Source organism: Phalacrocorax carbo, chromosome 12, assembly GCF_963921805.1.
Source record: "Phalacrocorax carbo chromosome 12, bPhaCar2.1, whole genome shotgun sequence".
Lineage (NCBI taxonomy): Eukaryota > Metazoa > Chordata > Aves > Suliformes > Phalacrocoracidae > Phalacrocorax > Phalacrocorax carbo.
Genome location: NC_087524.1, coordinates 990,260 through 1,014,498, shown reverse-complemented (window position 1 = coordinate 1,014,498; position 24,239 = coordinate 990,260). Strand labels below are relative to the sequence as shown.

Genomic DNA, 24,239 nt, shown 5'->3' with positions numbered 1-24,239 from the left:
GCAGTTGCACTGAGGGTGTCCTAATAAAAGACTCCTGGTGCAGGTCCCTGGATGGTCTAATCCAGCAGTCTTTGTACTGCACTCCATGGGGACCAAGTTTGTGACATAGCACTGATTCATATTTCCAATTCCCACGGGAAATAGCTAAAAATACCTTTGTTTCATTATTAGTTGAAAGCGTAAGTACTAACTGTATTTGCTGGGTGATACTGATGGTGAAAGGCTTGGAGGGAGAGGGAGGTAATTCAAAATACTTCATTGCTGCAGACCTTGAGCAGGGTTTTCAGCTTCCCTGCGGCATGTGATAGAGCAGACTGTCCCGTGGAAAGAGTTACTGCTGCTATACCATGTCTGCTTCTCTTGAGGGAGGCAAGCCTGTGCCGGGGTGGATTAAAATCTGGTCTGGGAAAGATGTCGTCTAGGTTGCTGTCATTTTTGGCAGGCAAAAAAAGAAGTAAGGCAAACACAAACCCCAGATTACCACCATTAAAGAAACACGCTAATTTCTCACAAGCTTGTCAACACTGACTCCTTTTAAACTCTCTGCATTTCTACTGAATTAACGTGTTTGTGCATGTTTTTGAACTGTAATCCGTAACGCCTGGGTCTACTTAACCTCTCTTTATACCCTGTTGTTCTTCGTGTGCATTCGTCTTCCTCTACATATCTATATGCCACGTTATGCATTTAGCAGGCTCCCTAAATACAGCTCATAAATCACCCAGGGTTAAAATTCACTCCTATTCTCACAACGTTATTTCCTAATCTCTAAAACATGTCCGTGGAAGAGCTTGAGGGTGACCTTTGGCATCATAAATCGGAGAGCAGGTTGACATGGAAATGACCTCAAGAAAATCAGGCCACAGAATCACGCATCCAGCTCCCTAAGAGCCCGGCGGCGATAAGCCTCTCCCCTGGGCTCAGGCATCCCAGGGCGGGACGGCGAGGCTAAGCCCGACTTGTGCAAACCTCTCCCTGTGAGCGCCGGGAGAGAGGGGACGCGCCTGCTTGGAGCGAAGTGTGCGTGCAACCACGTCCAAGGCTTGCCGCAGCGGGGACGAGCCTCCGGGGACATGTCGGGGAGGGATCGCACCCCGCGCCACCGCACCGGGATTTTGCCGTGAGCTTCGGTCGGAGCCGGGCTGGACCTAAGCTACAAGTAGCGTGTGGGTTCCCAGGGGGCCAGCAGCGGGCGGGAGCGCAGCATTTGCCGCAGAGCCGGCAGCCCACCGTGTCCCGGGAGAAGCGGCGCGGTGGTGCCGGAGAAGCGCCTCTCGGTGCGGCCGGGAGCCGGCGCCGTGCGTGCGGTGATGAGCCCGTAATTAGCATCGCCCGCCGCTGCCGCTCCGTCGGGCAGGAGGAACGCTTCCAGCAGCCGGCTACGGGCTTGGCCCCGCCAGCGAACTCTACCTGGCCGCTCTACTCTAACCGCAACGCGCGAACAGGCCCGCCGCGCCGGTACCGAGCAGAGCGGATGCCCAGCCCGGGCTCCGGGGCACCGGATAGCCGAGCGGCGAACAAGGCACGCAGGCACCGGTAACAGCGGCGACAGCAACAGTGTGCGGGTGTACGTGGGGATGGAGAGGCGCTCCGTGCCCGCGGGGCTGGCGGAGCACCGAGACCCCCGCCCGGGAGAGCACCCCCCGCCCCGGGAGAGCCGACCCCCGTCCCCGGGAGAGCCCCCTCCGGCGGAGGCGGCGGGGCGGGGGCGTGGCCAGCGCGGCGGGGGGGCGGGACCTCCCGCCCACCTCGGCGAGTACGGGGTCCGGCGTGCGGCGGGATGTAAATGAGGCGCGGAGCGATTGGGCGCTGGGAGCGCGGGGCGGGGCCGGGGCGGGGCCGGGGCGGGCGGTGCTGGACGGGGCGGGCGGCGGCGGCGCAGCTGGAATGGGGCGGGCGGGAGCGGGGCGCCCGGTGCAGCTGGCGGGGGGCGCCGGCCGCCCGCCATAAAGTGAATGGCCAGGGTGAATGGGAGGCAGTCGGCCGGCGCCCTCCGCCTCCGCCCTCCCCGTGAGCCGCGGGCCGGCAGCGAGGTGCAGAGTGCGCGGGGAGCCGGGGGGATTTACTTTCTGACAGCGGCAGAGCCCGGGCCGCGGGGCGGGGGCCGGCTTCGCCCCTCTCGCAGGATTAAGGCCGCCCAGCCGAGCCCGCATCTGGAGCCGCTGTAAGTGCCCCTCCGTCCCCGACCTCCGGGCAGGGTTCACCCCCTTATTTTTTTCTTTCCCCCGTGAGCCCGTCTGTGCCACCCGGCGTGCGGCCGCAGCCCTCTCGGCGCCGGGTAAGAGCATCCCCGGCGGGGCGGCTCGGTGCGCCCTGCCCGGCAGCCTCGCGCCCGCCCCCCGCCGCCTCCCGCGGGGCAAGGGGCGGCAGCCAGGGGCCGGGGGAGAGCGGCCGGACAGAGCCCTGCCCCGCCATGCGGGAGGCGTCCCGCGGCCGTGCGCGGTGGAGCTGCTCCCTCCCCCCCCACCCGACCGGGGCTGCCGGGACCGCTGCCCGCCCGGCGGCGGGGCGCGGCGCCTCCCCCGCTCTGCTCTTACGGGGCCCGGCAGCCCCCCCCCGCCCGCTGCCGCCGCCGGGGTGCCGCAGCCCCGGCCGCCCCCTCGGGGCTGCCGCGGGCCCCCCCCGGCAAGCGCTGCCGGAGCCTCCCGCCGTTGCTAAACTTAGTTATTTTCCACTGGGGCGAGCGGGGCTGGAGCTGTTTAAATTAGCCGGGGCTCGCTGTAAATAACGGCGCTGCGGCTCAGCTGTCTGCAGGGTCCGGGGGAGAAGGGCGCGGGGAGCAGAGGCGGGGAGACGCCACCGGGGAAAAGGAAGGCAGCCCGACGGCTTTTGGACAGTTAGATAAATGGTATTTATGTTACGGGCTGGCTCCTGTTTACAGCAGAGCCGACCTCCCTGCAGCGCCGGGGAGAGGGCGAGCCGGCCCCCGCGGTCGGGGCGAACCTGCCCCGGGACGGCGGCGGCCGGGGCTCCCGGGTGCCCGAGCGGCAATAACGGACCTGGTCGGGCTACGGGGGACGGAGCGGAGCGGGGGGGGGGGAGTCCCGACCCCCGCGGCGGCTCCACCGGGATCCCCGAGCCCGCCCCGGCGAGGGCGGCCGCCCGGCGCCGGGAGGCTGCGGGCAGAGCCGGACCTCGGGGTGCTCGCACGGGCTCCGCCTCCGGGGGCACGGTGCAAACCGGCGTCCTTCCGTCCCGCCGGGTGCCCGGGAAGTCCGGCCGACCCCCGCGGGCGCCCGACGGAGCCCGGTACTGGCCGCTCCCCCGCCTATTCCCCGCTCAACGAGTGCGGCCCCGGGGGAAGGGCCGGCCCGCCGGCGCGGCATCCCCTTGTCCTTCCCCCTGTCCTCCTCCTCGGAGCGGAGCAGAGGGACGGCCTCGCCGCGGCTCTGGCGGGGGCGGGCGGCCGAGGCGGGGGGCGACGCCCGCGCTCCGCCGCAGCTGCTGGAGCGGCCCCGGGGGGGCGGCGGGGCCCCGGGGGCGGCGGGCCCGGTGCCGCCGAGCGGGACACACCTGTCGGCCCCTCTCCCGGCGCCCCCGCGGCTGGACAGCTGAGGGGACGGGCTGGGGGGGGGGGAAGACACGGCGGCTCTGCCCCCGCCCAGCAGCGCCAGGGCCTTGCAGAGGCGCTGGCGGGGGTCGGTGCAGCCCCCCCCACACACACCGGGGCCGGGCAGCCCAGAGCCGCCGTTGCCCGGCCGCAGTCCCCGGGGCTCCGCACACCTTCGGGCGCGATGCAGAGCTCGGCCCCGCACGGGCGGCCGCAGCAGGACACGCCGCTGCAGGACCCCTGGCTCTGAGCCCCCCGCCACGGCCACCGCCCCCGGCTGGTGCTTCGAGCCGCCGGTGCAGGAATCAAAACCAGTCCCGCACTTGCCTCCCCGTTCCCTCGCCTTGGAGGGAGGCAGCTCCCGACCCCCAGGCCCACGAGCCGTGCACTTTTTAAGCGGAGACTAGTGCTGAGGGCAAAGAGGAATTCGGCATCCCCCAGACCAGCCTGCGGGCCCTTCTCGCCCGGCTCGTGGCCTGGGGGTTGTCAGGGCTGAAATGGCCGTATCCCCTCTGCAATTCTATGAGAAGCTAAAAGCAACAGCCTTTCAGGTGTCTTTCAGGAGCGTCACCCCTCGTTCCTGTCCCACCTTCCAAAGGCAGGGAAAAGACCACCTTTTCGGCGATGGGATCAGGGTCTCCCTGGCTCCCCGCACTCCCTCCCAGCCCTCAGCCTGTCGGCGAGCCAGAGGGATGGGTGTTTGTGAAGGCTTTGATGGTGCCTTGCTGTGAGGGACAAAGAGCTGCCTGCCAGCTCCTGAGGGACCAGCAGAGCATGGGAGCTGCTTTCAGTTTCCCCAAACGTCTGCAGAAGCTGAGCCGGGTTTGACTTTTTCATTAGCAAGCAGTCGCACCGCGGCGGGTACTCCTTACAGGGACCCCTCACGGGGAGGTGTGTTTCCCCAACAGTCTGCAGAGGGGTCTGGGTGAGGGCGGTGTTTTTCCTGGTGTTACTGGGTTTGCATGACCCCAAGCTCCCCCCCCAAAAAAGCCCACCTGTATTCCTGAGTTGTCTCCTGTCCAAGGCACTGCTTTGAAAACCAGTATCTCTCTCTGGCAGAGAAACGGTTGCAAGCCTCAATTAATATCTATTACATTTCTGTAAGGGCTTAATTCATGCAATTAATAGATCTGCAAATTGTGACTGGATTGCAAAAATATTGGTTAATGTACCCTACAGAGAGTGGCAAAAAAGAGTGGCATCTTCTCTCTCTGTCAGATGCTACCCAAAACCTTGGGATTGAGAGGTGAGGCTGACTTTGGAGACTGCCAAAAAGAAAAAGCCAGAAACCTGATCTAGGAGACTGCTCCAAAAGGAAGATGAGATGAGCTGGGGACATGAGGTCTGTCTCGTGACCTGGCACATGTGCCCCCGCTCCGGGGACAGGGAGGTACCTGGGCTGGGAGTGAAGTCCCAGATGGGGAGAACTGGTGGTTTCATGCTGTGCCCCCTGTGTTGGGAAAGCAGCGGGATGAGACCGCGGGGCTGTGGAGGGCGGGGGGTCAGAAATGGGAGGCTGTGGTGTCTCCAAGCAGGCTCAGCGATTATCTGGCTGTTTGAAAACGGGAGATTGCTATTTACTTAGGGCCTGATGGCAGAGGGGGGCAAAGCTCTCCCTCTTGCAGTCGGCTGCTGGTGCTGAGAGCATCGGGCTGTGCCAAGCCTGGGCATTTGCTGTTGGCAGGGGGACAACCTCCACCAACTGGCATCGAAGTTAGTGATGAGGCTGTAGCAAAAACCCTCTCTGGTCACCACCCGGCTGAAATGGGCTGAGGTTTCAGACGGCTGGAGAAAGAGGATTTCAGAGGCCAGCTCGCTGCGCTTCCCTTCTTCCCCTTTGTGTGCCGCTCCCCTTCGCCAGCACCCCTGCCCTCCTCCCACCTCACCTCTGAATATTAATGCCTCTGGCAGATTGGATAATAATGTGACTGGGAATTGAATGAAGCTGGTTATTAGCTCTGGGCTTCCTTGGGGCATTTAAGGGAGTCCACAGGCTGTTCCTGGAGGCTCGGCAGCATAAGGGACCAGGGCTGGACTCGGCGCAGAGGGGGTCACTTCTGTGGGAAAGGATTTGCTCAAAATCCTCGCTTCCCTCTGATCCCAGAGGAGGACAGGTATGGCAGCCTGGCCAGAGCTGCAGATTCCCGTGGGATGGTTAGCAATGGATATGCTGGTTTTAGGCAACATAAATATTAAAAGTTGTTCTCAGGAAGGAACTAGGAGATCTAGCTGGGCAGAGGCTGAGAAATGTTTCTGTTATTATTAGGCTTTAAAAAGAGATGGGGAGCGAGCAAGGGAGGTCCCCGTCCTCCCTCCCCACTGGTGTCGGAGTATTGCCCAGCAGATTTGGGAAGAGGGCCAATCCTCTGCACACTGAACAGGAAATTTGCTGCTGATTTGCAGGATAGAAGTTCAAGCTCAGAGCCCTCATTTCTGAAGAGCTGCACCTTACGGTGTCTCTCCTCAGGAGCTACCTAGCCTTTCCCTAGGCGGATCTCTGGATGCTTTTATCACCAAGGGAAATATCCCTGTTGTGCAGAGGAGAAACTGAGCTCTGGCAGAATTACCTGATCTGATCTGAGCTAGAAATACAACCACTGTCCCTTGACCCTCCAGCCGATGCTCTTTGCTATCTCCCAAACCACAGCTCCACCAGAAAATAAACATTTACGCCCTGTTAACTAGTGCAAATGAGGAGGGAAACCAGAGCTGAATTTGCAAGAAGCTGCTATTAATTTTGTCCATCCGATTTTTTTAACTGTTCAGAGTGTTCAGAGATGCATTAAAGGAGCTGTAGCTGCTGGGGCTCTCAGCTGATGTGGGGAGCTGGGTCCTGCCTGCATTAAATTAACCCCTCAAAAATCACCATCAGAGCTACTGTGACGGAGACACCTGTTTGTAAACCCCTATCAAACAAGTTCCGCAACCCCAAATCTGAGAGCCTAAGAAACAGTTCTGTCAGCAGGACGTGCGCCACTGTGTTTCACATGGCCCTGACCCCGCAGACTAGTCTTATTAAATGAATGTACTTATTCGGTACTTGAGGAGTTTCAGTGGGCTGGCATGGGCTGGAAGGCTCAGCGCTGGCAGAGCTGCCTGCAAAAACTGGAAAACTACAAAGATGAAATAAATTACCAGAGAATTCACAGTTACTTTCATCTCTTTCTCCCTCTTCGTTCCTTCTTTCCCCAACCTAATTTCAAGCAGAAGCATTCCCCCACCTTATCGCCTTTTCTCCCCCTTCCAATGCTGCCACTTATGCAAGTCTAATTTTCTTTAAAAAGCTTATTATAAATGACCAGCGAGAAGTATGAGGATTTAGCTGTAAATCAAGTTGACCTGTCTGTGTGTGGACATTTTTATTTACTCTTCTTTCTGAAAAACAAATAAACAGAGAATGCATCCCAAATAAAGCAGCTCCCCACTTAGATTTGAACACACTTTAGAAGACATCTCTTTTGTTTTAGCCATTTTTTATTTCCTGTTTGTTTCTGAGCTTAGACTTAACAATGAAAACCACATGAAATTCCCTTTTTGTTCCATCAGTTTTATTTTTGGTGCCACAGTATCCCAACTTCCAGTTCTACAAGTTGGGGGTTTTTTTCTTTTTCTTTTTTTGTATGCATTTATTGCAAGGTTATTTTTTAAAGTCATGGAAGCTTTCCTCCAAAATAAAATAAGTAAGACTTTCTAGAGGACTGGATGTACCAGGATGATTAAAAAACCGATTAAATCTAACTCTTTAAGCTAAAATAATTGAGTCATAAAGGTCAGTCTGGGTATGGATCCATACCTAACCAGGGGAAAATTCTGAAGTGGAAAACAATACACACTTTTGTGTCCCGTTTAGAAGGGTTTTGCAGCCTAATTTGTGTTGTGTGGGTTTTAATAATGGTGTTTAAAACCCCCAGTGCTTGAGCTCCGATGTCCCCCTAGTCCCGGGTGGCGGTGGGAGGCTGGGGAGGCCGTTCCCGCGGCGTGGGAGCCGCAGGTGGGGTTTGCTGCCAGGGTGTCGCAGGGGGCTGGGTGAGGCAGGGGTGTTTCTGGGTGTCGGGCCCCGTCCCCAGAGCGGTTGGGGCGAGGCGGTGTGACCCAAGTGGCAGTGTTTTGAGACAGCTCACTTCCCGCTGCCCCGTCCCTTTTCTCTCTGAACCGCTTTGATGGGATTGCCCGAGGGCCAGACTGGATGAGTAATTAGGGCTCTGCAGCTCTCTTTCCTACCCACCCAAACTGCCTACCTCCCAAGGCTCTGCATGGGACGTGGCCTCTAGCAGATGGAAAAACTAAGGATTTAGGGGGGGAAAAATGAAGAGAGACAGACTTTGTACACAGTCCTTAGGCAGCACAGTGCATTTCGGGATCCTGAAATTCAAGCCTCTTGTTTTGCTGCTTGCGACGTCTGTTGTGCCCCTGAATTTAGGGACACGGGGTGGTTTGCCACGGCCCTGAGCGGGGCACCTGGGCGAGAGGCTCCGGGGACGGGGGGCTGCCAGCCCTCCCTGCTCCCCCACCCACCCTTCCTCCTCGTTGCCCCCGATACGCACAGTTTGACCGTTTGCTGCGGGCACACGGCGCGGAAACCAGGCGACCCGCGGGCCTGATCCTGCCAGCGCGGGCCGCTTGCAAAGCGCTGCGGGGTCCAGGATGCAGTGTTTGCTGTGGGGAGGGCTAATCGCCTCCCTCAGCCCCCTTCAAACAGTGTCTGGGTAAACAGGCTGACCTTTAGGGCATGTTGCAAGGGCCATAAAGGTGGAGCTGGGGGCTGTGTGTGAACTCCAGCATCCCTCCCCGAGCCACCCTCCCCTTGCCCCAGCCCTAGCAGCCGCAGTATCCCAAGGAAGAGGGGAGGGATACTGTGGGCTGAGATCATCCGCTTGTTTTATTCAGGGCGGTCTGCGTCCTGCAAGGGTTTTCCTGCCAGAGAGCTTTAAAAAAAATTAAATATAAATTGCTTGGGGGAAAAAAAAAAAAAAGACAAATGATCAGGAAACCTTAGAGCCAGACACTGCAGACATCAGCTCCCTCCAGCGCTGTGGGTTTGCACTGTGAGACAACACATCCCTCGGAGAGAGCCAGCCGCTTCTGGGCTCTCATTGCCTTAACCAACAGAGCCGCTTGTTGGCCATGGTGGTTGGTGGGGCTGTCACGGCACCCTTAGCTGTCGCTGCTTTTCTCTTTGCAGCCCTGCAACCGTCTGGGCTCCACCAGGTTGTTTTAAAAGAACGATCCAGTACTCCACCTCCCCCCCCGCCCCCCCCCCACCCAAAAAAAAAAAAGCTTCTTCCTAGCTGCCGGTTTTGCCAAGTTTTGTCACAGAACAAATGTTTAGGATCAAGTCGAACTTCTCCAGAAAAGATTTCTAGCAGAAGTGCTGATGGAGGGCGGACACGGGCAGCTCTACAGTGCACCGAGGTCGGCCAGCCGTAGGGGTGTGACACGCTGATGGCATGGTGGGCTGCTTCCTGACCTTCAACCCCCTGCATTACCCGCTTGATTAGGGCCTTTCTTGAGCTTGTTTACTAATTGTGAGAATCATTTACATCTTCGGTAACATCTGAGTCATCCGCTGCCCTCCATCTGCATACAAAACTCCTGACAGCAGCTGGAGTCACGGAGTTCCAGACCTTGATCTCACTATCTGAGACTCCCTAAAACAGGCCAACTTTATGGCTGCAGAGATGACCCTGCCATGCTGTTGCCAGCGCAGCCCCCACGGGAATCAGCCCAGTTCCCTTTGACTGCTGGAATAATTAGTCAAATTCATACAATCGCCCAAATAAATTCAGCGATGCATACGGGTCTGCTGCTGGCAGCCCCTGCTGCCCTTTGCTGCCGCGCGAGCGGCGTGTGCCCGGCGCCCGAGCTGCCCGAGCCTCGCGCCCCTGCCTGGGATCCGAGTCTGCAACTGTCTCGCCTCGCTCCCGGCTCTGCTTCTGCTCAGCTTGCGGCTGCGGGGGGACATCACCGCCCCTCGCACACCGGGGCTGTGCAGCTGTTCCTGCCACGCAGACACGGGCAGATCCCGCAGCACCGGCACGAGTCGCTTCGGAGCCAGCGTGCGGGGGCCGTGGGAGCAGGCAACGGCAGGCGGGGATGAGCGGCGTCGGTACGCCCAGGCCAGGCAAACGCCGGCACTGCGCTTTAGTGGGTCCTTTGTTTCAGCTGTGAGCGTCTCCCAGGCAGGGTGTCTTACGGAAATCAGTCTCCTTCCTCCCTTCCCCAAGGCAAAGGAATGAATTTCCCCAAAGGCCTTTTCTTCCCCTGTGCTCGCGCTCCCAGCACTCCTGCGCCGTAGAGCCTCACTGTGCCAGCAATGTTGTGTGATCAAAATTCGTTCGGGCAAAACTGAGCCTTTGCTGATTTATTTTGTTCCAGATGCCTAACAAACAAAATAAGCCATAACAAAGCATGGCTTTATTAATATAACTGCATAGACTGTCAGAAAGAAAATCCCAGTCCTGGCTGACAGAGCCAAGGTGCCGAAAGCCCCACCGAGGCAGGGCATTCAAGGGATACCAGAAGCCCAGCTGGACTTCGTGAGACCTGCCGTACAATGCTTACAAGAGTCCCAGAAGCAAGAACATTTGGTTTAGGGAAAAAAAATCAGTTTTGCAGAAAGTCTGGCAGGACCGTCCTTCTGTGTTAGGATTAGCTTTTTGTTTCCAAATTTTGGGCGCCGTTTCAAAAACCAACCAGGTACGCTAAGGGCAGCACTGGGGTCCAAAGATACTAATGCAAGTGGCTTAATTTAAGCCAAGCCCAAGTGTGTCGCCCCATCCTTTCAGACCCGCATGCTTCTGCTCAGCGGGATCTGCACTGGTCTGGGGGCTACAGATGCACCCGTCGGGGAGGATGGTGCGTTGTGTACAGGGCACGGTTACAGCAGGGCGCTCCCCTGGCATGAGGGCACGGTGCGGCCCATCAAATAAGCGAACGGGACACATTCCATTGTGGGCTTTTTTTGCTGCGGACATGGGTATGGAGCTGTCAATCCTTGGGCCATTTCCATTGTGATAATCCTCCGGAATACGGGTGATTGATTAACCCTCTGGTGCCCAGAGCAGAGGTTTCAGCCGTCACCATCCTCCGCAGCTGGAGGCTCCTGTTGAAGCAGAGGAAGCAAGTGGATTGCTTTCACCTTGCGGACCCTGGGGAATGCATTAGGCAGCGTCCAGCAAGTGCTGGGGAAAAGCCCAGCCCTCTTATCTGAGGATCTGGAAGCACTTAAAGGAATTTTGCTTCATTGCCTCTACCAGCCTCAGATAGGCTGATTAACATAATTTCTGAGGTGAAGGATGGAGTCCCAGAACAGCCGAGTGGTTTTACCTACACCGTAAGCCAAATCAGTGACAGCACCTTAACTCCCCATCCGCTCCCCGCCTCGCATTATCGGGAGCTTCTCCGTGGAGCCATGCACAGAAAGAGAAGAGTGGAAGCAGCCTGGAGGCCCTCCTCGGAAAGCCAGCCCGTGCTGCCGGCTGCGGGCAGGAGGCCTGGCAGCAAGAGCCCGGGCTGCCGTGGTTAGCGTGGCACTGCGCACTGCCAGCGATGCTCTCGCAGCCCACGCTGTGCGCGGGGCAGGGCCGGCCAGCCCCGGCCACTGGCTCTAACAGCAGTAAGATACCGAGTGCCTCAGGGAGCTTCGGCAATTCCTACTGATGGGAGGAAAAAAAAACCACCAAACCCAAACCATGTTCCAGGCTTCAAAGCAGCACACGCCGCTATGAAACCGCCCAGCACCGGAGCTCAGGGGTTAGTGCCCAACTGCAAGGACTAAATTGAGAAATAAAGTTTATTATAACCTGTGAGTCAGCGCTTGCTGGAGGTCGATGATCCATTTCTGAGTGTGCGCCCAAAAGGGCTGCTCAGCCAGCCTGGGGCTGTGCACAGCCTGAAGTTTTTGGAGGCAGGCAGCTTGCTCTCCTGTCCTGTAATGGCTCTGTGCTCTGGGTCACCGGTTGGCTGCTGCTGTTTATCTTCCAGTGATTAATGGTTGCTCTTGGTTCCTGCTGCAATTCCATTAAGATTAGAGACTTAAAGCTACACTGAAATGTTTAGCAGTGGGTGACCCTGGTCTCCCCATACTTGTATTTCTATAGTCTTGAGGAAACAGAGATTAACTCTTGTCTTGAGTCCCAGCCTTTTTGCTTTCTAGCTGCAGGGAAAGAGTCCCTCCCAGGCAGCACTCGTGTCAGCTGGCGAAGAGAGCACGGCTCTTGGGTCACCACGCGATTCGTGTGCTGTGCACGCTGCAGTGTTTGAAATCCCAGCCTGCTGGCGCACCAGTGGCACCGTCCCCTGAACAAATGCATGGATCTGGAGAACAAAATGGTCTTCCAGGAGGGGACAGGCGCAGCCTCAGCCCCTTCCCCTTTGACATGGGGCAGAGGAAGAAGCAGGGGCTGCTCCAACTTAGCTTGGCCCCTCCTGGGGACCAAAGTACAGGGGCAGATCATCCTCCTGAAAATGTGCGGTTAAATAGAGTCCCGACCGTTTATCTCTGCTAAAAGCAAGCCAACACAGCGGGAACGTGAGCAGGAGAGGAGTGAAGCAATCGGCCAGACTCCGACGGGAATCTAGTTACTCCCAGCAATTTGGCTTCTGGGATTGATGGAGCAGGAAGAGACAGCTCTGACCCTAAGACAATCCAGTGTAACATCATACCTTCACCTCAGGGGATGGAGGAAAGACAAGACACCGCCCCCCCAACTGACTGCGGAGCACCTTTCGGCCTGAGGGATAACCCTGAGCCCTTTGTGGAGATTAGCAATCCCAAGCAGAGGCCGCGGCTACCACGGCCCTGGCCGCAGGCACAGGCGGTGGGGGAAGCTCACAGGTCTGTGGGGCCGTGTGGGAGCCGGGCTCGCTGGGCTTCCTCCCTGCCCACAGGTCACCAGCGGTCTGTGTGCCGCTGCCTGGGGATCCCAAGTGCCAGGTCCCTGCTGAAGCACCCCTGCATGCTCATGGGAAGTCAAATAACATCAAAACAACGCAAGAGGCAGCTTTTCCCCTCGAGATGAACCTGCTGAAGCAGATTTAGCAGGTAGCCTGCTCCCTGACAGTAGCGCAGGGAGCTGAGCAGCACACACTTGTCAATCTGAAGGCAGCTCTCAGCAGGCAACATCCACATCACAAAAGCCACCACTATAATTAGCCTTGCTTGGCTCGCAGTCAGCCTTTATGTTTCCTTCCCGCCCCTCCAAAAAAAACAAGCAAAGGCATCTTTGCTCCCGGGTGGTGGAGCAGCGCGTTACTGAGAACCAGGAGAGAGGTCATGGGGACCCTTGCTTGCTCTTTTTGGGTAAACAAGGTTGTCCTCCTCATGTAGAATTGCCCTCCTAGTCCTGCCCCGATGGCCCTGGCTTGGGCAGCCTGGCACTGATGCAGAAGTAGAAAGGGGGTGAATTTGAACGGAGAAAAAGCCTGGAGCCAGAGCTGCGCTCCTGCCCCCGCTCTTTACCGTGCCCGTGGGGCAGGGACGGCAGCTGCCCCTCTGGCTGGAGGGGCCCGCGGAGGTGGCTGCTCCCACCGTTGCACGGGAGCCATGGGGAGGATGCACACGGGTGACGACTGGAAGAAAAGGCGTGTTTGTTACAGATTTGGGAACCTTTATCCTGGAAGCAATTACATACGTCGATGGAAGGAGTTACAGGTGCCGGAGCAGGCTAGGAGCCAGGGCTAGTTTTACAAAACTGAAGCCTCTGAGCAAGCCTGGCTGCGTGTTGCTAGTACAGGAGCTCTCCCTAAATAAACCTTTTTTTAAGTTAAAAGAAAGTGAGATGAAGACTCAGATGGAGATGATAGATTTGATTTTGTCTAAAGACATTTTTGAGGTGCCAATTTCAGTAACTCCCTGAGACCAGGCAAACAACTTAGTAGAAATGCCATGAAGGTTTAGCATTGACTTTTTTAATGTCTCTGCCTACAGCGAGATCTAGCCAACGTGGAAGAAAGCTTCTTTAATTAAATCCGAAAGGGCTGTATAATCTAGAATAATACCTACAGCCTTTTGTGTCAGCGGCACGGGGTTGCCTTTGGGTAAATACATTGGTCCAGACAGCTGTCCCCATCGCAGACTATTCCTGCAGTCCTTCTTAACCGTGCTGAGCAGATCCCCTCTCCCTTTGCTTTTGCTTCCTCGTGACCTGCTCACAGCAAGCTGAGGCGGCCTTCCTTGATGCCACCATGTAGGGCACATGAAATAGGCATGTAATTACATAGATACATACAAGATCCCTCTAGAAATCCTCCTAATTTTAAATTCAGTTCAAAAAGCAAACGTATTCTGAGCCGCAAGTCCCAGTTTCAACTTGAATATGGGCCAGACTTTAAAACCAGGTGCCCATTGCGTCTCCGAAGTAGGCCAAGCACGCTATGTTGTGCTCAGCGGCTTGGATCAGCCTCTTAACCACTGCACTGGTGCAGTTCAGGACGGGACGTGAATTTTCTGTAGTGGGACTGGGCTCCTCTGAGCGCTGTTGTCATTTACACCTGTGGAACCAGCTGTAAAATACTTCCCCCGGTTTTCCCATCTCCACTCTAGTTTGCACAGATTAAAGCAATGCAAGATGTGCGAAAAGAGTCTCAGAGCAAACAGGACCCTGCGCAGGGGGACCCTGTCCTTCAGTTACAGCAAGGAAGGAGTCTGAATTCCTCCTTAAATCTGGACCGGTATAGAGTCAAGCCCTAGAAGAGAGGAAATTGTGCTTGACAGATGCAATCATATGCAAATGGCTGTAGAAGAGGGGAAATTATCATCTACAAACATTGGGCAGAAATTCCATCTGCCGCCGCCTCAAGAAGGGCTCTTAATAAATTCTGAGACAGCAAAGTGACACACATCTTAATCAAGACTTAATCCATGGAATTAATTCACTGCGCGTTTCTGCATAATTCCGAGAGTAATGCTAAAAGCCATGGCAATATCAGCAGCAGATGGACTCCCCCTACTCCATGCAAAGGTATTAAAGAAAACACAGCCCCTGTCACATCACTTCGTGTACATATACATGGCGAAAAGCAACAGGGCTGTGCCCTGCTGCTGCCGGGAGCTTACACAGCCGGCGGACATCAAAGGTCAGGCTCGCCACAAGGTAGAAATGGGAACCAGCCTCACGGCAAAGATGGAGCCGCTGCCACTTCTCTCCCGCAGGAGGGGAGAAGCCTAGAGTGAGGCAAAAGTCTGGGAAACCAGCACCAGGTCCCCCCCTTCATTACACGCTGCTTTCAGAGCGCGCTGATTGAGGCTGGTGTCGAGACAGACTCATCAGCACGCAGGAAAGGCTGGGGATGGAGGTCACGCGAAGGGGAGAGCGAGGGGAACCGCTGGGGTCGGGTGGTGAGCGAGATCTGCTGCAGAAACCAGGCCGGTAACCCTTAGAAATGGCTCCCTGCCCTCTCACCACGGCCGGGGAAGCACGCTGCAGGTATGGGGGTCAGCCTTGCCAAGGGCCCTGGCAGCAGCCCTGCTCAAATTGACAGGAGGTTTTAGGCAGCTCTGAAAATACATTCTTAGTCACTGTCATCCACCTCCAAAGGAGGTGCAACAGTTATGTGATTAATCTCTTGTTTACATGTCTAAATGCTAGCACAGTCCAGACGAAATCCTGCCTTCAGCAGGCTCCCTCCCCGACACACACGGATTTGAGGGGCCGGGCAGTCCTCCACCAGCTAGAATCCAGTCCTCACAGCTGACCTCCACCTGCAGCTTGGAAGTCCCAAATGCCTGGTCCAAACATCCCTAAACCCGTGGCTCCCAGATCCCAGCACGGTGCGTCAGCTGCTGTTATGTTTTGGAGTGAGAGGCTCCCTCGCTGGGAAGGTGAGGTACCAGCTGGGATGACTGGAGTTTCAGGAGCTGCTGTGGTCCCCTCGAAGTGGTCCAGCCTTCAGAAACCATTACGCCTGCATCGGTGGCAACGCATCGTCCTGCACACAGCAGGGTTATGAGCTGAAACTCGGGCTAAGGGCTGACACAGGGCCAGCTCACCGTTCTAAGGTGGTGTGGCTGGGCTGCTTCATGCCTGCCTCTTCCTGAGAACCCAGTGTGGTCCAGAACAAAGCGGTGCTCTCGGCCAAGCTCTTCTGGGCAAGACAGGTGGAGGGTGTGAGAGCCCCAAGGAAAAGCATGGCGAGCATAATTTATCCTGGGGCAGGGAGGTATGGAAAGAGGTGGTAGAGGAGTCCCGGTGGTGCCTGCAGTTGCGGGGAGCGGCACTGCCAGCTTCCCAGCTGGGATGCTTTCAGCCAGGGGAGGTGGCTCATGGGCACAGGACAGTCACTTGCGGGGACAAGGGGAGCCTTCGTGCAGGATGACCTAAGGTTAGAAGTGAGCTGCTGCCGCTGCTGCAGCCAGGATCATTCATTCCCAGGCACCCAAGGGTGTGTAATGCGATTCCTGTGTTAATTCAGGCTCCAGAGGTCCTAATGTACAGCAGAGGAGTCCACTTGCACTGCCCTGGGTCCCTGCTTGCAGCAGCAGCTGTGCAGGCAGACATGCCTTCCTTTCAGTGGCACACACAGGAGTGCTTTACTTTTGGGATGTGTGTGTACATTTGCGTTAGCTGTCTCTGGACAGCTTTACTTGGACTTGACTGGTTTGTGGAGAAACGAGGGAGAAAGAAGAGGGAAGCTGGGCAGGGAGGATGGGAGAGGTGGGATGTCTGGGGAAGGTGCTAACAGCCCTTGGCTGGCCCAGAACCACTTCCTCAGATCTCTGTTACACAGCATGCCCCCAGCGTTGCTATTTCGGTCTGAATGTCACCTATAAATTGGAGGGTCTTTCTCTGAAGGCTGCAAATAGAAGTGTCACTAGATGATCTTTGATTTATAAGGAAGCTCAGCAGAAAGCCTGGCATGTCCCTTTTCCAGCCAGGAAACTCTAAGGGGTCCAAGGATCACACAGGGATCCTTTGCTTTTCCTAGACCTTTCCTCAAGGGTTGGCAGGTCCCTCCCAGAGGGGGTGGGGAGAGGTCACACACAGAGATTCATCTCCCTAATCACCCTGTGCCTGCTCCTTTTTCAGATTCCTCCTCCTCCACCACCCATCCCTGCCCCATGGATTTCAACCTGCTGGCAGACACGGAGGCTCGCAGCCCAGCCTTGTCTCTCTCGGACTCTGGAACCCCTCAGCACGAGCACAGCTGCAAGGGGCAGGACCACAGCGGTGAGTGCAAGGCTCAGGATGCAAGAGAGTCCTCGTCCTGTCCTTGTGGGTGGATCTGGGTGGCCAGTGGCTTGCAGGAGCTGGCGGTGGTGCTCCCAGGACACGCTGAGCTTCCTCTTATGCCACGAGCCAGCACAATGCCACGGTGGCACAGCCATCCCAGCAAGCAGGGGGAAGGCGTAGGGGTGTGTATCGCAATAAGAACCGCTGGGAGGGTGAGAGCACCATCTCGGTGACGGGGTTTCCGGGTCCACAGCAGGCAGGAGTCACTGCCCAACAAAGATTTTATTGTATTGACCTAAACTGGGTCCCCAGAGCAGGAGAGCTCTCCCTGCAACATGGAAAATCTCATTCAAGGCACAGAAGGCTACACCTAGTCATAAATCTCCCCCACCCCTGCTCCCTTTTTTTTTTTTTTTTAAAAAAACCTCTGTTTAAATTGCTTAGGTTGAAATTTTCCATGCTACAGGTTAACCGTGGGCTGAACTTCCCAGGTTCAGGCAATAAGAAGGAAGAATACCTTATTGCCCCTGCTTTAATTGCAAAGCCTGGTCACCTGTGCCTTGGTGCAAGGCCCCACAGTGGGCTGCTCCTGTGCCAAGGAGGTGCCTCTGACTGTTCCCAAAGGCTGAACAAACCCCAAGCCTCGTGCATTCTTTATCAGGCTCTGAAGAAGAAACGTCACCACTCACATGTGCTCAGAAATCAGCTACCAAAGGCTATGGCTTCCCCTGGATTTTGCATCTGTCCTGTCCGCTCCATCCCCCGTTGCTCTGGATGCGGCAGGGCAATGCCTGCTGCTCCCCGCGTAAAGCCTCCAGGCTCACCCGTGTGCAAAAGCTAATAAGCATAATGATGTAGATTAAAATTCCCCAGAATAAGTAAGTATCATGAAGGGAGTTACACTGGGATAACTATGGTCAGAGAATCCACCCGCCGAATTCCCCACTGCACATGTACCTTAGTTGGGCACATCCCCAAGCTCAGTGGCTCTTTGTCAGCTGCTTTGGACGCACGGCGGTCGTCTCCATTCAAGCGGCCTTCCAGATCAAGCCCACCCTGGCATGCCGCAGAACTGCCAACTTAGGAGCTGACTTTTTTTCCATTAGGCGTGAGCAGCTAATTCCAGCTATGACCGCAGTCGTTTCATTGAGTGGGCGAACGTGCACAAGATGTGTTCCACAACCTATTTTGGGTTGACAATAAACGCCGGGTGCCTGACTACGTCACTCCCTGCTGTCTTAAACGGTCTAGAAATAAAATGGTTCTGGGAGGTGGGTGTTTGCCGGCGCTACCTGCACGCAGAGGCTGGCAGCTTGTGCATTCGCACCAGAGGGGCTGACGGCAGCCCCAGGTCACCGGTGTCAGGCAGAGCAGAGCACATCGCCGAAGGCTGCCGGGACGGGGCAGGGCTGCGCTTCTGACACGTCTTGCTTCTCCTCAAGAGAGCAGCCTCCCTGCTCCTCCTTGGCTCTGCTTGCTTCATCTGCAAAGAGATCCTGAGGGAGGGAGCACGAACCTTGCTTGTCTTGGCTCGGCTCAGGTGCCCTCTGATGCCATGGCATGGTTTGTGACACCCCCTTCTGTTAATTTCCTTCAGGCAGCACAGGTGAGAGCAAGGCTGAGGAGGGAGGCGGTGAGGCATGCCCTACATCTCCCCATATTCTGCTCCTCAGCATGGATTCCGGGCATCCACAGGGTCCATCCTTCCTGTGGGTTCTCCTGTTTCCCTGTATTGCCACACTTTTGGTCCCCACTGCAACGCTCTGCACCATTTACAGAGAGCAATTTTCCCCTGTCTAGAAGAAGGAGCAGAAACGGAGCTGACACTCCCCATAATCAATGCTCAGGAAGAGCCATGGGTAGCAGGTATGGCACGGAGAGGACAATAAGAGGAACGTGTAGCTGCAGGGATTTTTCCAGGCTCAGAGTCAGGGTTCCTACATCTCCTTGGACTTCACAAGATTTGTGGAAAGTTCTACACCAGAAGGTACGGAGAAGACAAATACCAAAGCAAGGTATTTGGTGAGCTCTTCCACCCAGATGCAGCCCATAAGCCAGTGGTACCTTTGCTCCATTCTCCTTCCCTTTTGGTATAGTTTCTTCCTGTGTGAAGAAGGGGAGCCCTGAACAGGAGCTCCAAATTCAGGCACAGCCTCCTGCTTCACAGCAGCTCCTTTGGAAATCCGCATTTGTCAGGGAGCCTGTGGGAACATATCCCCTGTATGCACCAGGCTCTTAATTAACCCAGACTTAGCAGATGAACAAACAAACCAAATGTTGTCCCTTCATCTGTATTGAGCCCTTCCTAATAACTAGCTCAGATGTGGCATCACTCCCCTTTTAATCTGTTTTAGAGATGGATAACGTGGGAATCTCCCTTTTCCAACACTGGCTTAGAGCAATGACCTAGAGAAATCGGATTTATGTCCTTGGCAAGAACCACTATAAAAAAAGATGCCCATTAAAAGCATGTTTTTAAGAGTTCTGCCTAACATGGGATCCCCCCGTGAAGACGCTCATGGGAACCAGGAGAGTCCCGTGAGACCACAGCCGCCTCTTACCGTTCCACTTCCCAGGTTCTATGGCTTTGTTTCGAGCTGCACTGGGGAAGTTCCCTTGTGGGCACACCCTGGATGGAAACACAAGCTGGTCCTGGCGCTGGGAATGAGGGACAGCACCTTCCTGCTCAGCAGAGCCAGCCTGCGCCCTGCTATTGCGAGCAATAGCCAGCTCGCTCTCCTTGCATTAGCTTTCCTGCTGCTGGATGGCATTAAACGTGCCGCAGAAGCAGAGGCAGCTGGTGGGGAGCCTGTGGGGAACCCACACTGCTTCAGTCAATGCAATGCATAGCTGTGGAAACAAACCTTTTCTGACCGCCCGCGGGCTTTACTCCATGGAGAGTAACTGCCTCTCCGTGACCCCAGCATCGCTCCCCGGGGTGGGAGGCAGGCCCGAGGAGGGTTTCCCCAGGAACAGCAGGGAGAGGTTTCTGAATTAACACGCTGCCAGGGGAAGGGGGTAGCGGCACCAGGTTCCTGGGTCAGGAGCGTCTCCCGTGGCCGGGCTCCCTTAAAGCACCTGCCGCTGGGTACGCCCTGCCCTGTAGCAGGGGCCTTTCTCTGTCAGAGCTCAAATGCTTTTCAGCCTCTCTTTTCAGTTTAGCTTTTATGCAGCATATTTTTCCAGAGCACATCCGTCTGACTTGAGCAACCCTTTTCTGCCCTGCCCAGCTGTACTGTTACGTTTTCTTGCCTCCCTGCCTTTTTCAGGGGCTGTACCAGACACCTTCCATTTTTCTGGACTTCGATGCCCTTTAAATTAGCTTCTGCCTAAAAAACCACAACCAGACAAAAAATCCTTTTAATCTCAATCTCAGTGGAGCGATGCCAGGATTTTTTAAAGGTTCTTCTCCCAGATGCAACAGCTTGGCAGCTGTTTGTAATAATTTCTACTTAGTTTAGCTGAGTATTTCCTACTGTAAAAGAACATCTCCCCTCCTGCTGAAAACCTGATTTTCGGTTGGAACTACTTCACCTTGCTTCTAGATCAGAGGAAGGAGGAGGTGAACATCAGAAATTGTTTATTTTTACTGGAATAATTTTCTTCTGTGGTGCCTTGTCTGGGTTCCCAGCAGAATTAAATACGAGCTTTCCTCCGTGTAGTTGTCCTCCGTAGATTGCCCAAGTGCCCAAACGTGATGTTTTCTTTTGATGATGGAAGATATTTATATTCGTGTTCTGTCCCTGTCTGCAGAGCACAAACAGCCCCAGGAGGGGCTGTGGCACAGGGAAGTACCTGGCTGCCCACCTCCAGCCACGGCAGCCCAAAGCTCAGTGGTAAGGCCTGGGCTTAATGCCTAGGAGGAGACTGAGCTGTAATTTTCAGTTAGATACCAGTGTGAACACTGCAGGGCTTCAGGACATTCACTTAAGGGGCAATGAAATGCAAGACACTGCCTCTGGGAGAGGGATCTCCGAGCGAGGATGAGGGCAAGGGCAAAAGGACAGGGAGATGCTGCTGTACATCATGGTAAGGTCTAAGAGAGGCCTTTCCCTACTTTTTAAAAATAAAAATACACACACCTAAGTAAGAAGGAAGAGGAGGAAGGAGGGAGGGAGGAAGGATAAAATTTTGTGGCCCTCAGGTTTAGTTAATTTAAGAGCCTCAAATTGCTATCATTGGCAATTTGCCTTTTCCCATCACTTGTCCACAAAACTGCTACTGGATCTTTTGCTGTGTCATAAGTGGCAATTTCCATTCAGTTTTTCTAAAGGATGCCTTAGGCAGAGAGTTTTAAGCAGAGTAGGAAACTGCTGACCTGGGTAAGTTCTGCCACTATGACCCATCTTAACTGCAACAAATTAAAACCAGAGACTGGAAGTTTGGAAAACCCAAATCCAGTCAGTTGGAAGCTGAAATCCATTACAGCAGTTAAACGAGGGCAAGCCGTGCCGCGTCGGGGGCCATTGGTTTTGGTGCAGGGCGGATGCCTGCTTGCAAGGGCGAGGGAGGAAGATGGGACCACTCCTGTGGGCGCAGCTAGAGCTGCTGGAGGCCGCAGTGGAGGGGGACCTCACTGAACATGCACTGGCTGCCCCAGGGGTGGGCTCCCCAAATGCATCCAAGGTAACTTAGGAGATCTCTCCCCTCTTCCCGTTTCTTGCACAGACACTGAGAAGTCCCAGCAAAACCAGACGGACGACTCCAACCCTGAAGACGGCTCGCTCAAGAAGAAGCAGCGGAGGCAGAGGACGCACTTCACCAGCCAGCAGCTCCAGGAGCTGGAAGCCACTTTCCAGAGGAACCGTTACCCAGACATGAGCACCAGGGAGGAGATCGCAGTCTGGACCAACCTGACAGAGGCACGAGTCCGGGTAGGACTACAGCCCTCCCACCTCCCCAGGCCCGAGCTTGTGGGGAAGAAGCCAGCTGTGATACAAGCCACCAAGCTGTCCCCAGACCAAGGAAGGAATTAGGGGCACTAGAAAGTTCTCCTGTCTTGAAATCATCTCACCAGGCTCTACACATGAGATTTGACACATCCAGCCCACCACACGCCCCGTGCTGGTGGTACCTTCCCCATGCAGTGCCACCTTGCAATAACCCAGGGAGATGCAAAGCCCAGGCTCTGCCCCACAAGGTCCCACCAGCTGGCTGCCCCGACCCAGCAGGCCCCCTCCTTGCGGTACCGTCATCCCCCCAGCCTTAGCCTTGCTGGAGGGCAGTCTTTGGAGTTCCCAAACCAGTGCGCAGTCACAGGCATAGCGTGGCAGGGCTCCAGCTGGAACGCGAGCTTCTCTCCGCTACTAGAAATATGAGTTAGCAGCACCGTGAATAGCCTTCCAGCAGCTTCCATGCTCTAGGAAGTTATATTGTTTGAGTCCCTCCAACACTAACCGATTTTTCTGTTAGAAGACAGACTTCTAATACCCCACCCCAAGCTGGCCCTGAGGTGAAGTCAAAACAAGAGAGGTACTTCCTCCACTCAGCGGCTATCAAACCACATCCCCCAAATACGTTGCTCCCAAATCACACAACCTCAACCCCTCCTCCTGGGCTGTGGTCACTTGGATATTACAGCAAGTATTTTCCTCCCTTTTCCCTGTATAAAGAGCATCTGTTTCTTGAGTGAGGTGGGTTATTCTGTGCGTTATAAAATGGCAGTGGTCGGGTTTTGAGCTGGGTGGTGATTCTCACTGAGAGATGACCCTGCAGCCCAGATATCTTGCTGCAACCCTTTGCGGATGCTCAGCGTCCCAGCTCCCTGGGAGCATCCCTGGCCCTTCAACAGCTCTTGCCTTGCTGTGCAAAGAGACTGGGTCAAGGCTTCTTCCAGGCTCAGCCCAGAGCGATTCCTATTCCCTCCCTCTCTTCCTCTTGCAGGTCTGGTTCAAAAACCGCAGAGCTAAGTGGAGGAAGCGGGAGAGGAACCAACAGGCTGAACTGTGCAAGAACAGCTTCGGAGCCCAGTTCAACGGACTGATGCAGCCTTATGACGACATGTATTCCAGCTATTCCTACAACAACTGGGCCACCAAGGGGCTCGCCACCAGCCCGCTCTCGGCCAAGAGCTTCCCGTTCTTCAACTCTATGAACGTCAGTCCCCTCTCCTCCCAGCCCATGTTCTCCCCACCCAGCTCCATCGCCTCAATGACCATGCCTTCATCCATGGTCCCTTCCGCAGTGACTGGGGTGCCGGCCTCCAGCCTCAACAACCTGGGAAACATCAACAACCTGAACAGCCCGAGCCTCAACTCCGCTGTCTCGTCCAGTGCCTGTCCTTACGCCTCAACAGCCAGCCCCTACATGTACAGGGACACATGCAACTCCAGCCTGGCCAGCCTGCGGCTGAAGGCCAAGCAGCACGCTAACTTCACCTACCCGGCGGTGCAGACAGCAGCTTCCAATCTGAGCCCATGCCAATACGCCGTGGACAGGCCTGTATGAAGGGCTGCCCTCTGCCAACCAGGGACTTGACCTTAGCCTGACAAAAGGAGACCTTTAGCCCTACAACAGTGTACGTCCTGCACAGAATGAGAGTGAACCCGGGAGAGCAAGAGAGAGAGCGAGAGCGAGTGGCGAGCAGGCAGACGGACCTCTATGAAGAATTGTCTAACTATCGTATGGTGAATTTTGACTCTCTTTCCCCTCCCAAACCCCTTCCCCACCAAACCTCCTCCTTCGTGGTAAAGAAACCAAAACAGTCTACTGGAAGCTGCGTGGGGAAATAGGAGCCCCGACTTGTGGGATGCCTGACCCATGGGCAGCAGAACCAAGCGTGTGTCAGTCTGCCACTCCAAGCCCCCCAGGGGTGAGCTCCCTGAATCCCTGGGGCAGCATGGGCAGCTGGGCACCTCCCCTGCAGGGAACAGCCAGGGACAGGACAACGAGGGGGCCGCCGTTTGGTGCTTGGCTGAACCGTTCTCCCTGCACATGCATGAGATTTTGATTAGAGACATCTTGCCCGCTTATTTATCACACAGCCAGTAAGGAAAGCCTTGTCTCAGTCAATTGGCATCTCTCTTTATAATTCGTATTTAGTCATGGCCCTTCAGACTTGAAGCCCGTAGGAACTGGGAATTCTAAGGATACAAAATATGTGTTGTATATATATATCATATATATACCAATACATATATAGACATTAAAACACGCTTTTTTGTTTTGTACGTGAAATAAGCTACAAAGTAGACCTTAAAATGAAAAACCCCATAAAGCAAGCACATCCACCAAGGCGGCATCCTGCCTGTCATGCTTTACTGCTTCAGTCATTTCCATTCAGACAGGAACACCTTTGCCAGTATACATCCAAAGCATCCCCTTTTGCAACAATCAGCTCCCCCTTGCACAACTCCTTCCCTTCCCTTCTCCAAATCCCATTTCCAAAAAAGATAATAAAATAAAAGTTGGCACAATCCCTTTAAGGCTTCTGCCTGTCTGGTTATTGAGAGCATGAACCTGCGTCTGAAGACTCAGATATCAAGCACCAGCAGCCCAGACGAGGGTGAGCATCCTTGGGA

The 24,239-nt window shown here is 55.5% G+C and overlaps 1 protein-coding gene across 1 annotated transcript; it reads left to right on the top strand.

Moving 5' to 3' along the window:
- The first annotated feature begins 1,888 nt into the window (after positions 1 to 1,888).
- Positions 1,889 to 24,133, top strand: PITX3 (paired like homeodomain 3). Its single transcript, XM_064463686.1, has 4 exons — positions 1,889 to 2,164; positions 16,576 to 16,716; positions 21,388 to 21,593; positions 22,603 to 24,133. The coding sequence occupies exons 2-4, from the start codon at positions 16,608 to 16,610 to the stop codon at positions 23,164 to 23,166; spliced, it is 879 nt and encodes a 292-aa protein (XP_064319756.1). The 5' UTR covers positions 1,889 to 2,164; positions 16,576 to 16,607; the 3' UTR covers positions 23,167 to 24,133.
- Positions 24,134 to 24,239: the final 106 nt, after the last annotated feature.